General features: G+C 35.2%; 2 protein-coding genes across 2 annotated transcripts; one reads left to right on the top strand and one right to left on the bottom strand.

The window, feature by feature from the left end:
• Positions 1-4: 4 nt before the first annotated feature.
• On the bottom strand, positions 5-5915 carry LOC145591117 (SPX domain-containing protein 2-like). The gene is made up of 3 exons (XM_081647518.1): positions 5486-5915; positions 1379-1505; positions 5-724 (listed from the first exon to the last, which is right to left on the bottom strand). The coding sequence occupies exons 1-3, from the start codon at positions 5774-5776 to the stop codon at positions 705-707; spliced, it is 438 nt and encodes a 145-aa protein (XP_081503644.1). The 5' UTR covers positions 5777-5915; the 3' UTR covers positions 5-704.
• Positions 5916-7607: 1692 nt separating this feature from the next.
• On the top strand, positions 7608-14039 carry LOC145592587 (RNA-dependent RNA polymerase 6-like). Its single transcript, XM_081649088.1, has 3 exons — positions 7608-7802; positions 9557-12312; positions 12854-14039. Exons 2-3 carry the CDS (start codon positions 9583-9585, stop codon positions 13745-13747), a joined length of 3624 nt encoding a protein of 1207 aa, XP_081505214.1. The 5' UTR covers positions 7608-7802; positions 9557-9582; the 3' UTR covers positions 13748-14039.
• Positions 14040-17607: the final 3568 nt, after the last annotated feature.

Raw genomic sequence — 17607 nt, 5'->3', positions numbered from 1 at the left:
ACAATTACCATCTAACTTTAGATCCTTTTTGTACATCACCAACAATTTAACATTAGTTGTTACTCATTAGTCCTGCCCAAACTAACAGTGAAATGACCCATACAAGCTGAAAGATCATCCTTCATTCTATCCACGAAGAAAGGTGCTTATACAGTGATCTTACTTACAGCAATGACAGTTTTGAACCAAATCAGAACTACAAAAAACACACAGAAATTGGAAAAAGGCCTTGTAAATCGGACAGCATGTCAGCCTAAAAGGGATTTTTCTTGCTCACTCTACTTGGCAGCTTGCTCTACAAAAGGGATTTTCTTCCAAGTTTCTTCCTCCAAAGTGCTACTATCTAACGGGGGCAACGAAAATGCATTCACAGTGGAGCTTCCACCTCGGATTTCTTTCAAAACTCGTAAGGCTGAGAGAGTAAGCTTCATGTACATATTCTCCATATGCTCAATTTCTGATATCTCTTTATCAGCGGTAAGCAGCCTTTCTTTCTTTGTGATGCCAGAATTCGACTCAGAAGCTTCACCTGTATTGGCTACTTGGGATGCTTCATGTGCTTCATTTTGTGAGAAAAGGCGATCGAGAGTGACTTCACATTCTTTTACAAGCTTGGATATGGTGTCGTTTGTGTAGAATGGCTCTTGCAAAACCTTTTGGATGAACGGCAAGCGTATTAGATTACCACTACGCTTGTCATATTTTTAAGGTATCTTCACCAGACCTGCAAAGACATCAGGGATAAGCACATCAGAAGTGCTTCAACTGCGAGACAACATAGACAAGATGAATATCCAAAGCTTTCTTAGCAATTAATCAACACAAACATGCCTTTACTGCACTTCGTTACTAGCTCCATCCATCCCAAATCAAGCCTCTCAAAAGTAAGCATGAAAGAGATAAGGGGAAGGGGTAAAAGTTCAGAGGTTACTGTTCAAAGACAGCAAATGAACCATGACAAATTGTTTTTCAACAAAAATACCGTTTTGAAAGTAATTAGAAAGAAACCAAAAAAGGCTTACGTGGGCTATTGGCTTAACCACCTAAATCCAAGTCATCAATCAAAGAACAAATGACCATATCCATGGAACAACATTTCCACATATTTAAATTAATCACTTTCTCTTTCACATACTCTGTACTATAACTCAACTTCTAGCACATGAAATGTCATGAGACTTAAAACTTATCAGTAAGCTAAGAAAAAGACACTTTCAAACTGGAGAGAACAAAAAAAAAAAAAAAAAAAAAAAAAACATGGAATACAACATTCATGAGCAAAGAGATTTTTATATCAAACAGTCAAAGAGTTAAGTGCACTGCATAGTAGTGTATAAAAGTACGGAATATTAAAATACCAAAGGATAGAAGGCAACACCTGTATAATTAAGTGCACTGTAATTTTCCAACAGAACCATTTCTCCATGAAAATCTACAACTTCCCTACCAACTCTCATCAACTCCTCGTTCGAGTGTCTGGCCTCTGCTAACCTGTCTTGCAGCTCCTGCATGAGAAATAGAGATTAGAAATTAAATGGATGAAAGGTGGACTATTTACACACTAAAGGATCAAGACCATGCAGAAATATCTTCTAATTTCAAGGAGTCAGTCGTAATCAAGGCAAAGAGCCAATTTTCTCAACTTATACAAAGCAGATGGATTTACAGTTGAAAGTTGAAACACAAGAACGCTGATAAAAAGAATGAGCAACAGAAACAACAAAGGTTAGCGTACCTCAAAAAAAAATTTATATTACAGCTAATTATAAAATTGATAAGTAGTCTATAATGGCACCAGAAGCTATTAGTTAGCATTCAAAGCCTTAATGCAGGACCTCTTTAAAATAACTTGTAAATAAACGAATAATTAACAAAACGAAAAAGAAATAGAAAAAAGATTGGAATTTCCTTTGAATGGGGCGTTTTTCAAAATACCAGATTGCCATGCAATACAGTCCCCTCATTTTGATTTCCAACCAGTGAGCACCAAGCATTAGAACCAAACCAGTAAACAACAGAAGCAAATTCTAACCAGCAACTATCATGATGGGATGCCAACTCTCTGAAGTATTAAGTATCAATTATCTCTCAAATGCTATCATTTGCAAAAACATAAAGACGGATAAAGGGTAATGTTCTTCCTTAAAGAACTAAAAAAATAAAAAGCATTTAAAGGAGAACTTCAGCTTATTTCATTATTTCATATACTAGCATAATTTCAGCCTATCAATTAGCATATGGCAATATTGATCTGAGAAATAGTTAGAGCTTAACTCTTAATACACAACCAACAAGCATGCAGAAAACCCAACGTGGAATTTCTCCCTTTTTTATGGGGGGGAAGGGGGTGGGGAGGAGATTAGGTGCATCAATGCACCACCAAGAAAATAAATTGGTGCAATATGAAGGTAACCCCAGATGAGAGTTTAATTACTTGTTGTCTCATTTAAGTGGCAAAAGTGTTGACCAAATTGTAACATTTTGAAAAGGAAAACTGTTGAACGATCCAGATTGACAAAATCTAATCCAATGGCCAGAATTGAATAATATGGTATGAGTAAGTTATAGCCTAACTCCTTTGCACTAAAAACTTTCAGAAGTAATCCAAAGTTAGAACATCTGATTTTGACAGCATTTATATAAAATCAACAAAATCCCAATTTATAACCAATGACCTCATTTCTAAGCCAGAGTTTAAAAATGATGCTGCCATACCCAAGTGACGGGTGCCTCTGTAGTTAAGTTTGAACCCTGTGATTAGTAAAAGCAAGATTCTTCTTCTTCCCCATGTTGTTTCAAAATTAAGGAGGTAGGGATGAACACCTAAAAAGGTAATTTTCGCCTAACTCTAACCAGAATAGAAAGAAGGGAAAAAAAAATTGGAAGTCACATGAACAAAGCAAGCACTGCATAGAATTTGGAGAAAGAAAAAACAAGATGGAGAGAAGAGGAGTTCTAGTCTCAATGGGGTAAAACAAGAAATAATATGTAAGAGACAATAATAGCACCGCTCATTAAACTTGCAGCCATCACCTTCAATACCAACACGCTTGCAAAAACCTTCTTTTTGTTATTTTGAACAATTGAGCATAGGTAAAATAATACAGGTAACCAGCATAGAGTATGGCTTGTCTGAATGATGAATATGCACTGACTAAAGATTTGAGTCCTTCCCATATAAAACTACATAAATTTTGCATGATAATTGGTCAAAAGAGATCATCATCTTGTGCATTGACCACATCATTTCTTTTCAGTTTCTCAAAAATTCCTTATGAGAGAGAGAGACAATGGTTTTCTACATAAGTTGGGCGACAATATCTAGGATACACTAAATGAATTATCTGAGGCATAGAAACTTAACTGGTGACTAAGGAGGAAAAGAAAAGCTCAGGAAGATAGATACAAGATCCATTTTTAGGTAAAATCATGTCAGCATTGTAACAAGTCATTTGGGTGAGAATCAATAATCTAAGGGCATTTCTTAATATGTTCAATATTTGATAAAAATCTCCGTGGTGGCAGTGGGAAAACCTTTGGACGAGGACAGGACTAACAAGTATACCTTGTAGAGAAAAAAAAAAATAGAAGCAATAAGTCTTCAGGTGCCAAGTCAACAGATGCCTTTCATGATTATTATAAGTATTCTAAGGAACAATAAAACAAAAGTCACAAGCAGGCCAGGTACCATATCAAATCATTAACAATTCTATAAATTAAGGAAAAAATGAAGCATGAAGACATGAGGTTTTTTAATGAAGGGAGACGGATCCTAGCAGGTTCCGTATTTTATTTCCAGGGGACTTTTCTAATTGGGGGGGGGGGGGTCTTGAATCAAGGGTAACACAGAACACACTTAGATATGGATAGATAAGTCATTATTGAAAGATTAGTTTCCATCATATATTGGGGAAACATGGTATAAACATGAATACCATGTTCCAAAAGGCTGCCTTTGCGACATCCTCGAAGGTGCAAAGAAGTAAAAGGCATTTACGTGATACATCAGAAGCTAGAAAAAGAGGCCTGAGTTGGTACCATTCATGTAGAACAGCCAAACAGTGGAAAATTTTATAAATTTATGGCCCTTATCGCAAATTACCAAACAATAAAACATGGGTTTATTATTTCATCGCAATTGCAAACACTATCAAGCATAAACAATACAACTAGCTACCAAGCACTGCAATATTTCATCGCAATAGCATACACTATCATGGCATGAACTTGAACTTTCTCCCAAAATATAGATAAATTTTAACCTTAGTCTTTCAAACAACACAACATGGGTTTATTATACTTGGCTAAAGTTCTCTTCGACGTCTACTACAAACACAAACGATTAATTCGTTTAAATTTAGTAAAAGGAAAGATAAACACCGAGAAGATCAAGTCACTCATATAAAAAGATCATAAATTATTAGTTACTAGTCAGCAACTTAGCTTCATGGGTTCCCCAAATCACATAACCTTACAAGTTACGAGGACGGTCACCCTTTCCACAAAGACCAAAGACTTGCATTTTTTATTTTGGTTTATAAAAAAGAATACTTTATCCGGGAATAAAGAACACTCTCCACTCTTTTTCCAGATGTCATTTATGCTCTTAATGTCAACTCAACCATATTTGCCAAGCCTTAATAATATAAATTTCATCCCACTTGTATTAAGCATCTCAACAAGTTGCCAACATCACCACACTCACTAACATCCCTTAGATGCTTAAGCATATGTGGGTCCTCACAATGCAGCGACCGATCACGGTGTCATCAGTCGCCATCACTCCGACTCTCTAGCTTTCCAGTAAACTAATGGTTACTAACTTACTACAACACATAAATACTCTCAAATATTATTTTTCAGGATTATTTGTCAAGTGTAAACCATTTCAACTCTCCAAGACAACAACCCGACACAGCTGACCACAGTATCGCTGAATAACATTTATAAATATCTTGATTAAGGTAATCAATCATTGATACAACAAATTAATTAAACAATTAAGCCCATTCCTTTTTAGGCAAGAAGATAAAATCAAAGATGAATATTTTAGTTCCCACAATAATCTATTCATATAATTTAAATAATAAAAATAATAATAATAATTAATATTAATCATAATAAAGAATTTCATTAGCACTACTATCACATCTACATGCAGCTGCTACTGCTTTATCATCTTACACCTCAAAAATCAAGCAAATTTCACCGAATTGAATCAAAATCATACATAATTATAGCCTAAAATTTCTCATAATTAACTAATTCCATCCCAAATCAAACAATAAATAAAAAAACCACCCCGAAAAGAAAAAATTGACACTAATAATCCTGACCCCAACCCCTTAAGTTGGGACCCTGTTACAAGTTAATCGAAAGTTGAGACTTTTAAAGTAAACCGGCCATAGTTGGGACGAGTAGTGTCAATAATTCCAAATAACAAATAATTAAATAAACAAAGGACACAAAAATCGAAAAAAAATACCTTCCAACGAATAACATACTCTTCTTCCTGCTCAACGACGAAGGAATTAAACTTATCAATTTCAGCTTCTAGAAGGTGGATGAAGTTGTTAACCTCCTTAGGAATGGCGTCGCTTTCTCCCTCTTCGACGCTAAGTTTAGGACGCTTACTGGGTTTAGAAGCGTCGTGATCGCCATTAATGGGGTAAATAAGCTTCAATTGTTTCTTGAGATCTTTGTATGATAGGAATTTGTCGCGCCAATCAGGTAGGGTTTGTAGGATTAAGGAGCTTAAGATTTTCCAGAATTTCATAATCGAATCAAGAAATTGGAGGAGAGAGAGAGAAGAAGATGATGAAGATGGAATATTTGGGTGGAAAGGGAGATGTCAGAATTTCAGATGGAGTTTCAGAAAGGATGGTGGAGAGAATATATCAAGAGCATGGTGGTGGTTCATAAGATAGATGTTTTTATATGCCTTTTATTTTTGTTTTCTTTTTATAGGCAAAATTGGCTTTAATAACACGAACTTTTAACGGGTGTAAGTACCAGCATGAAGTTTGATTAGTAGCTATAACAACACAAAGTTCTTCATTAGGTGCACAAAATATCATAAATGAAGCCCGATACCAAAAATTTTACCGAAGACATGGTATCTAACATTTTATATTATCATAAAAAAATCGTCTGGTATTGCGTGCCTCGATTTGTATGCAGAAAAAAAATTATCAAACGAGGTTTTAAAGGTCAATTTTGAGATCAAATTTATTAAAAAAAAAATTACAAAAAACATCGATTTCCGTGCTATAAAAATGTCTTGGTTAGGGTTTTGGGTCAATTTGAACCTTGAGAACTAAATATGATATCAAAATTTGCAATAAAATATTAAAGATTTCACGTATCTAATAAAATTTCTGATCCTAGGTTTCATTTATGATATTTTGTGCACCCAATGAAAGAAGTTGGTGCTGTTACGGCTACTAGTCAAAGTTCATGCTGCTTCATGCACTTTGTTTAAAGTTCGTGTTGTTGAGGCCAATTCTGCCCTTTTTATAAGGATAGTTTTATTTAATTTAATTTTAAGATGTGATATGAAAAAAGCACGACATAATGGGATTCAGGCAAGAGATCAAGGATGAACATGACACGTTACACTAATCTCACATCTATTATGACTATGAGTTAAGCTTGGACTATCCTTTGAAACCTAACTAGTTAACTACACAATGGGCGACACACAAACATGTGCCGTGTTGTAGTTAATTTGAGAATCTAGGAGTGGAGGGATGATTAGTCCCTACATCCCCCCCACACCCAAAGTGACGGGGTTCGATTCTCACTACCCCCGGAAGAGTCCACCCCATATCTTACTGTTAATAAAAATATTGTAATTAGCTATTAAGCCTAATAGAATAAGTATATAGAATCATAGATAGTCAAGTTGGTTATTGATATTACATAGATTGGTAATTTGTTATCAACTATTAATGCAACAAACATGATTAATGAATCAAATTGAGAGCTAGTCATTTCTATATAGAGAAGCAAAAAGGACGACGAACTAAGATAAGGGTAGAACAGGACATTTGGGAGGGGGGATTATAATAGAGATTTTCACTATAACTTTGCAACGAACATCGATAATTACTCATGCTTAAGACGAGTCTCCATTGCACAAAGATTGTGTGAGATTTTTTTGATTATTCCACAATATAAGTAGAAGTGTTTGTATGCAATAGTTTATGAAATTAACTCTTTATTTTGTCATGTTAAGCATGAGAAATTCAATTTCTTTATAGGTTCCATATGAATATTTGTTTTTTTTTTTAAGGAAGGTTTCACATGAAAATAAAATAACTGCCCCTTTTTGAAAGAAAATGGTTTTAAAGAGTACAAATATATTCACCATACACCATTAAAAATTTAAATTGTAATACTTGATTAGACGATCATTCATATTAGGCGTTAATCAACCAAGTGTCACGTCCATACCACTTACACGACCATCATTCAGATTAGCTGTTAATCAATTAAGTTAGTCGGCATCTATGTCGGGGTTCTTATTGGAGGTTGGGGCGGAAACGAGTGATACATTGACACACACATTGACTTGGACATACAATGAGTCTTTTTCTAATTCTCTGTCACTCAGACACTCTAATCACACTCTCACTTAAAAACTTCCATGCGAAGGAAATGACTAAGACCAAAGTACAGTGAGAAATTCTCAAATTCACAACAAAGTTTCGCCCTTTGTCTTCGATTTTCCTTCTCCATCTTCTCTCCTCAATGAAACCCTATTTCTCAAGCATTGTACTTTGATCAACTCTAATTACCAGGTGAATTTGTCTTTCAATTTACAAACTACAATCCTTACTTTTTTTCTTTCTTTCTTTTGTTGGTATTTTCTTGCTTTTGAATGCTTCCAATAGTCCAATTACACTTCTTTTTTAGATGATTGGAATTTTATTTTGTGGGTATTTTTTATTTTTGACGACCTTTATGTTGCTGAATGTCCAGAATTTATGAATTTCAAACATAAATTTGTGAATTAGGTGAAAATTTGATCATGCTTTTTTATATTAATAAGTTTTTTTGGTGTAATTATGTTTCTTTCTGAGTTTTCAATTGATTTATTTCCAATTTTATGTTTGATGTGTGCAAGGATATTAAATATACTGTAATTGTTTTCAGTTCTTGATATTTTTTATTGACATTGGCAAAAAAAAAAAAAAAAAAGGGGTTAATTATGTGGGTTTTAGATGTATGTATCCCAACGTTAGTATTGGGTCTTATGCTTTGATTGTTGAATTGAGGCATTCTTGATTTGATTAGTGTATTAAGCATAACTTGTTGCCTTCTTTTCTATTTTATTTTATTTTTTCTTTTTTTGCGTTGCTTAAGTATTCATGAATATGTTGCTAAATTGAGTCATCTGTATATATATGTGTGCTTTCTATGAGGGGCTTTGTAACAGATAACATACATTGGGTGAATACGAAATTACGAAGTCTTCCTTATATGAGATAATTACTATGTTTCCTGCTTACTGATGTTATGCCTCTTGGATACTATCCTCTGCTTGGTTATTGACTCAAATCAAATTACAGGATCGCAAATGTTTTGTGATGCCATTAGTCACATTCAGTTAAATATTTACCAATTAGCATTATCAAGTGGAGTTATTATATATGCTTTGAGATAGTTGTCTATCAAGTATTTTATTTATTGAATTCATTCAGTTAATATAGGTTGATTGATGTAGTCCTTGTTTCCAAATGTAGAAGACCAGTGAATATTGATATGATATGTTGTTAGTGAGCTATTAAGGTGAATATTGTTGCAGCTCTCTTTCTGACGGCCATATTGAATTCTCTGTAGACTCTAGCACTCATTAGCAAAATAAGTTTCTTTGGCACTGTATTGGTGTCATTTCCTTTCTCCTTATATGTTAACTTGAGCAACAAGATGTCATTGGATAGAAAAACATTTTCACTCGTTTATTGCTGTTCAGCATCTTGTACTAGCCGTCCTTTAGAAGTGTTTCTTCTTGCTAAGATTTTGATAAAGCTTGCATGTATTACTTCTTTTGTGCTTGGTTAGTAACTGCATATAACATATAAAACATTTTATTACACTTGATCAACGTCTCAACTCCTTCCAAACTGAGACAGGCCATCTTGCGGCACGTGTATAATGTTGGCTATGGGTTCTGGTGGAATATGTTATCTTTTGCTAAATTTGTGAAAGCATTATGCAAATAGACTCTTGAACATGATTTATGTGAAAAGCTTTTAATCAATACGGAGTAATATAATTATTGAGGTTTAAAATACTCTGTAGTTGCTATTGTAGAAATGTTATGCCCTAGGCTTGAATGTAGTACCTGCAGTTATGGTACTATCTATGCTGATAAGATTTGTGGGTAAAGTACATGCCAAGGTGAAACTTTTGGAGTTTTGGTGTTTGTAGATGCAAATTTCGTGTGATTTTTAATTAATTAACTTTCCTGTTTGGTGGATGTATCTATCATTCTATCTTATTGTTATAAAAATGGATATACATTGATTTGGTTTCTTTTGAGTTACTGCAGGGGAAAAAGTCTGTTATTCGGGCAAAATGGGATCAGAAAATACTGAAAAAGGTTCAGTGGTTACTCAGCTCAGTTTTGGTGGGTTTGATAATGACATCACTGCCAAAATGTTTGCGGATTACATCGAGAATGAAATGGGTGTACAAGTTTGGAGGTGCAGATTGAAGAAATCTTGGACTCCTCCAGAGTCATATCCAGACTTCCAAATTCAAAGTATTGAAGATTTGGTTAACACTGATGATTATGAGAAGGTAGAGCCCCATGCTTTTGTTCATTTCGCTTCCCCTGAATCAGTACGCTATATTTTGGATGTTGCGGGGGGAAATGGTCTTATTTTGTACGGGAAAGTGCTCAAAGTTACATTAGGTCCTATGAATCCCTTTCGTATTAATCAGATGAGGAGAACGACTACTCCATTTAAGCTGACAGATGTTCGTGTTGATATTGGGACTCTTGTTAGTCGGGATGAGATGATTGTTGGCTGGAAAGGACCTTCTGCTGGGGTAGATTTCCTTGTTGATCCTTTTAATGCAACCTGCAGGCTCAACTTCACAAAAAAGACAGTTTTCGCATTCAAAGACGAAAGAAAGAATGCTGTTATTAATTGTGATTTCAAAGTTGAATTTTTGGCCAGGGAGATTAATGAGATTAAACGATATACAGATCGTTCAGGACTGATTATCTTTTTTCAGCTTTCTTCATCTCCCTTGCTCTTCTACCGTACTGCTGATGATGATATCTTTGAGTCTGTTCCATTTAGCTTCTTGGATGATGATGATCCTTGGATAAGGACTACAGATTTCACGCCCGGTGGTGTTTTTGGTAGGTGTAATTCATACCGGATTTCTGTTCCACCCCGTAATGGTCGGAAGTTAGAGAGAGCTATAAATTATCTTATAGAACGACGGGTCCCAGTTGAGCATCCAAGACTACCACTTAGGGTCAGGGATGAACCTAGTTTTGGTGTGCAGATATCCGATCCCTTTTTCTGTGTCCAGCATGAAGAAGGTGTACTATTTGATGTAACCTTTATGCTGAATGCTACTGTGCATAAAGGAATCATAAATCAGCACCAGTTAACGGGGAAATTATTCGATTTGCTTAGAACTCAATCAGCAGAGGTCAACTTGGCTGCTTTAAGGCATATCTGTTCTTACAAGCGTCCTGTATTTGATGCTTGTAGAAGACTGAAACTAGTATATGATTGGTTGCTTAAAAATCCCAGGCTGTTGAGGGACTCTACAAAATTGACTGACATTGTAGAAGTTAGGAGGCTGATCATAACCCCGACTAAGGCCTATTGTCTTCCACCTGATGTAGAACTTTCCAATCGAGTTCTTAGGCATTACAAAGATGTATCTGATCGCTTTTTAAGAGTAACCTTCATGGATGAAGGAATGAGAATGTTGAATGCCAATGTCCTTTCCTACTATGCTCCACCTATTGTGAAGATGATTACATCGAATACATATCCTCAAAGGACATCAATTTTCAAGAGGGTGAACATATTTTTAAAAAACGGATTTTACCTGTGTGGGAGGATGTACACCTTCTTAGCATTTTCTTCAAACCAGTTGAGGGATCGGTCTGCTTGGTTCTTTGCCGAAGACAAGAGGGACAAGAGGCTGACAGTGAATAGCATAAGGAACTGGATGGGAAAGTTCACCAACAGGAATGTTGCCAAATGTGCTGCAAGAATGGGACAATGTTTCTCTTCCACCTACGCGACTGTTGAAATTTCATCAGATCAAGTTGACTCAGAGCTTCCAGATATTGAAAGGAATGGCTATGTTTTCTCTGATGGAATTGGGATCATATCACCAGATCTTGCCATGGAGGTTGCAGAAAAACTGCAACTAAAAGACAATCCACCTTGTGCATATCAGATCCGGTTTGGAGGTTGCAAAGGTGTCGTGGCATGTTGGCCGCCAAAGGATTACAAGATCAAAATTTATCTTCGTCCAAGTATGAATAAGTTTCAATCGAGGCACACAGTTGTTGAAGTCTGTTCATGGACAAGATTCCAACCAGGGTTTCTGAACCGACAAATAGTGACCTTGCTTTCAGCACTTGAGGTTCCTGATGAAGTGTTTTGGAGAATGCAGGAAACAATGATTGCGAAACTCAATCAGATGCTAGTGAATACTGATGTGGCTTTTGATGTTCTAACAGCTTCATGTGCCGAGCAAGGTAATACAGCAGCCATAATGTTAAGTGCTGGTTTTAAGCCACAAACGGAGCCTCATCTACGGGGCATGTTGTCTTGCATTAGGGCAGCACAGCTTGGGGACCTCAGAGAAAAGGCCAGAATATTTGTTCAGTTGGGTAGATGGCTGATGGGCTGTCTAGATGAAGTTGGTGTACTTGAACAAGGTCAATGCTTTGTACAGGTGTCAAATCCTTCGCTGGAAAACTGCTTCTCTAAACATGGTTCAAGGTTTTCAGAAGTGAAAAGGAATTTACAGATTATTAAGGGCTTGGTCATTGTTGCCAAGAATCCTTGTCTTCATCCAGGAGATATAAGGATTCTTGAGGCTGTAGATTGCCCAGATTTGCATCATCTTTTTGACTGTCTTGTCTTTCCTCAAAAGGGGGAGAGACCACATACAAATGAAGCGTCAGGCAGCGATTTGGATGGGGATCTATACTTTGTTTCTTGGGATGAGAATCTTATCCCACCTAGTAAGCGAAGCTGGATACCTATGGAGTATACACCTGCTGTGGTAAGGGAATTGCCTCGTCCAGTGAACCATCTGGTAATTATCTGCTCTTTTGTCTACTGCTTCATCTTTTGGTATGGTTAGAACTTAGAAGATGTCAGCATGAATAACCCAAAAAATTGTTAGCATTTCGTGATTAGTAGCTGTTTTCTGTGACATAAAAGTGTTATGTGTCTCCTTGTTATTGCTAAATAAAGCAAGATGCCATTATTTATCCTTAAAAAACTATTCTTGGTAGAAGTACTAAATCCTGCTGATGGAACTGGTTTGGGTTGGATTTGGTACTTGCTCCTTTTTTCTATTAAGTCCCACCTTCCTTTTTAGGCTCACTGAATTCTTGTTTCCAGGAAATAATATCAAAATACATCTAAAAAATTTAAAGCATCATCAATGACATTGTTAGTACTTATATCGAAGCATGCCACAGCACAGTATAATGAAGTCCTTGAGTTTAGTGGTGCTTGGCGGATAACAAATATGATCATTACTCATCTTTATGACATTTAGTGGTTCTGATCTTAGCCTAGATAACTTGTTCTGCGTACTTATATTTGGTTTCTCATTTCTTTTTCTGCAGGACATAATAGAATTCTTCACAAGGAACATGGTTAATGAGAACTTAGGAACAATTTGCAATGCCCATGTAGTTCATGCTGACCTTACTCCATATGGAGCATTAGATGAAAAGTGTCTCACATTAGCAGAACTTGCTGCATTGGCTGTGGATTTTCCGAAAACAGGCAAGGTGGTAACCATGCCTAACGAACTGAAACCCAAAATGTACCCCGATTTCATGGGAAAGCCAGAGACACAATCATACAAGTCTGACAAGATCCTCGGAAGATTGTACAGGAGAATTTTAGATGCTTATGACGAAGACAGTTATCTATCTCCTGAATTAAATGTCAGTCCTAAGGATATTACTTACGACACAGATCTGGAGGTTCCAGGTTCAGACGATTTCACAAACGAGGCATGGGGTCTCAAGTGCTCGTATGTAGGACAGCTTTGTGGCCTGCTAGAACAGTATAAAGTCAGCAATGAAGAGGAGATTGTAACTGGACATGTATGGTCCATGCCCAGATCCAGCAGTAAGAAGCAAGGAGAGCTCAAGGAAAAGCTCAAGCATGCTTACAATTGTCTAAAGAGAGAGTTTAGGCAACATTTTGATAAACTTGGTGCTGATTTTGAGCACCTAGGTGATGAGGAGAAGAACTCAATTTATGAGAAGAAGGCTTCAGCGTGGTATCAGGTGACTTATCATTCTGAATGGGTGATAAAGTCAATGGAGGTGCTAGGCCCTGATGACGAAGAACAGGTGAATGTTATTCTGAGTTTTGCCTGGGTCCCCGCTGATTACCTTGCTCGTATCAAGGTGAGGAATGGAAGAGAAAAGGGAACTATGGTTGCGACGGAGAAACCAATCAATTCTTTGGCGAATTACCTCGCAAAGTGCATGCAGATGTCCTGAATTCTCATTTCTGTTGATGTACATTGGCTGCACGGCCACTCTGCCATTAGTGTAAGTTTCTTATTGACGCTCACTGCATTTCTTGATGTTTTTGCAGCTTGTCCTGTTGATGTACTCTATGCTGTAGCTTCCATGTTCGATCTTTTGGTACTGTTTAGGGTCTTTGTAAGATAGATCTGTCTGTGTGCTTTTTGTTAATGGTAATTTCTATATAACTTATGTAGCTCAGAAGTTCGGTGATTGGAAATATAACTAAATGTTCAGACTATTTCTCTAATAATAGAATATGTACTGCAGGAAATCATGTTACACCTTATTAGATGCATTTATAAATTGTTTGAATGGCTATTTCTTTCACTTTCATAGATTGTTATGCTCTAGTGTATAAGCAAAACAAGTACAGCGTACATTAGTAGTTAGTTACGCTTTCAATTAGGGGCTGTAATACTAAACTTAGTAAAATCGTTGCAAATAATGAAATGGCTGGGTACTTGACACTGAAACTGATTCCTGCACTATCTTGGTGTGGTTTAGTGGTTCCCATTTACAGGAATCGCTACAACCACCACCACCACCACCACTCAACTATTTATAGTGGTCTGAAGTTCTTTAATTATGCCTGATATTCAAAAGAGAGAAGGCAGATGGACCTCTATTGAAATGTCTTTGTAAGAATTGTAACTAATCTTAAATATTTTAGTGATACATTGAAGACACAGCCTTTGAATCTACCTGGTGCACGTTTTGTACTCCTTTACCATTGATTTTACTTGACATAGTTTCCAAGCGCTACACATTACTCCTTTGGACTTAACATCGCGTCTCTATATATTACTCCATACTACTTAAATACTTCAGTATTAAACATTTTAATTTTGTTATTATTAGAACTTTTTTTGACGAGGTCATATTAGAACTTGAGAGTATATCTTTCAGAGAAATTTATGGTCAAATCTATATCTATGTCTATACTTATCCAATTAACAAATCATTTCAACTATTGTTAAAAAGCTTTTGATGGGTTTTGAACACTAAACCTCATAGAAACAAGATCTATTTCCTCACCATCTTAGCCAATAACAATTGATGTCATCTATACATATAAATATAACTATAAATAACATGCATCAATTAAAAAGGAAATACGAGATAAGCAGTTTGAAAAAAATATATATATGAGAAATAAAATCAACATTTCACAAGCTATGTCAAGTAACATAATTTTTAACATTTATACATAACATACATAATTGATGATAATATATTTATTATGTCAAAAAAGATGATAATATATTTCATAAAGAAACAATTTAATCAAAGTGGTAAGTGGTAATCCGGTGCAACGCCCGGGCCGCACACTAGTTATCTATTAAAAAGTGTTCCTAAAAATGTCAATGTGCCACGTGCATCTCATCCTTACACTAGCATAATGCCACATCATCATTTATGCCCTGTTCTCCTCACCTTAAAAAAATAATATTAAGTAAAAATAATTTCAATTCAGTAAAAATAAGTTTAGTTCAGTAAAATTAATTTCAATTCAGTAAAATTAATTAAAGTTCAGTAAAAATAATTTAAGTTCAGCAAATATAATTTTGTTTCAGTAAAAATAATTTCAGTTTAGCAAAAATAAGATGAAGAGAACGGGGCTTTAATATGCCATATAAACTGGAAATTAAATTATTAAGGAATATGATAAATATAGCTCTTAGGGCTATGTATAAGGAGCTAAAAAATGAAATATTAAGGATAAATTTACATTAATCACACTGATTTGCGCGTGATTTTGTCATGAATTCCCAACTTAATTCCATTTTAAGAAGTATATTTAATATTTATACATAACCCTAATGGCTGTATATATCATTACCCAATTATTAATCATGTTCTATCTATGTACATAAATATATAAATACATATTAAAAATAAAAGCAAAAATTATTCAAAACTATTTATTATTGTCATTGTATTATTATAATTTTTTTTTTTTGAATAGGTATTATTATAATTTACTGACAATAAAAAATAAATCTTTCAAGCTTCTTAATAATGATAATAATTACAAAAAAAAAAAAATAATAATAATAATAATAAATAAAAAATAATAAAAAAAAAAAATCAAAAGCTGATAATAGAGAATTTCAAAAGGATAAATTACTTAAAAAAAAAAAAAAAAAAACCCTTTTGACTTTTTCTTTCAACTAGTACGAGTACTTTATATAAATCCACATTTGCATAACTTTACCAAATTAAAATAAAATATAATTAAATTCACACAATTCGATCTCTTCCCTAATTTTTTCTGTTGCGGAAAACCCTAGATTATGATTATCCTGAACGTCTGTTTTAAACTTTAAAGCGAAAATCTTGTTGAATATTCTAGGAATACAAACCTCTGCAATTCGATCTTTTCCCTAATTTTTATTTTCTGTTGCGGAAAACCCTAGATTATGATTATGGATGCACAGATTATGAAGAGAAATGAGGCATTAGCAACATCAATTGAAGATTTAGGTGATGAATTATTGAGTGAGATATTTACCAGGCTTCCCTGCCATGAAAGTGTGATTAATTGCAAGTTCGTATCGAAACGTTGGTTGGTCGTACTCCGTAACCCTAAATTTGTGGTTGAATTGCTGAATCACAAGAAAATACAAGGAAAAAAGGGGCAACTACTGTGGGCCTTTTTGTGTACGATGAAGATGAAGATGAAGATGAAGATGAAGAGGACTGGTAAAATTCAAGTGTACTCATGCACAACACTTCTCCTTGATTAATGTTTGATATATATCTGTCTTTTTACGCAAATAAGCATTAGAGGCTTAGTTTCGTATATCTTCTAGTCAGCCATACACTATGGATATTATATTGATGGAATTGTTTTTTCTGATTTCAGTGATGTTACAATTTGAGTTTGTTTATCCTTGAATGAATCTTGCATATGTTTGGGCGCAAATGTATTATATGCTTCTCCTCTATCCTAGCTTTGTTTTGGCTACAGGATGACTTTATGAATGCATGCATCTTAATGTTGGTGAAAAGTAAGGTTAGCAGATACAAATTAACAACTGAAACCTGTCCACTGCCACAACAATCATATTAAACACTCGATACTCCTGAATCCTGATATGGTCACCTGGGCTCGGGGAGTCTTATGATGCCACGATATGTTGAGCTTCTTGTTGGGTTTTCCTTGCTTCTTAGGTTCTCATCAATGTACTGTATCTTGGCTCGGCTAGTGACTGAATTTGATTTGGTCTGGTTTTCAGCTACTGCATTCAGGGGCAATGTTCTTAATTTGCTATTGGACTGTAGATGAAAATAAAATAGAAATCTGGAGTTTCAACTGAAGAGCAAAATAATAGTAAGTTGTTCTCCAAAGGATATGAGCTGGAGGGTTTTGTTAGCTTGAAAAATTACTCCTAAAAAATCCTTCACCTTACCAAGCACTGGACAAGAGTTGGAGAACTTGTAAGCTCTATTGAAATACTATTAAAGAAGCGTAAAATTGTTAAGAGGATTTAGATAACGAGGCAAACTATGAAGCAAAACTTGGCAACTAGAGCCATAGGATACCACTCAAACTGGAGGCCTGAAGTATATAGAAAGCTACCTCTAATAAATCAAAGGGGAACAATGGCATGAAGCAAAAGCAAAACGTCAAGAGTAGTTTATGAACCTAATTCAAAGTACTTCATTTCCAACCTTACAACTGTCTACGGTCATATAATCATTTCTTTTTGGGAAATATTAATACTACGTATATGTTTCTTATGTTATTTTTTCTCATATGGAGTACGAAATAGGAATACCGAATTCACATTACTATTTTTTCTCTCATAAGTTCTACGGAAGTGCGG

The sequence above is a fragment of the Chenopodium album genome, chromosome 18, assembly GCF_948465745.1.
Source record: "Chenopodium album chromosome 18, dcCheAlbu1.1, whole genome shotgun sequence".
Lineage (NCBI taxonomy): Eukaryota > Viridiplantae > Streptophyta > Magnoliopsida > Caryophyllales > Amaranthaceae > Chenopodium > Chenopodium album.
This window is presented reverse-complemented; position numbering and strand designations above follow the sequence as displayed.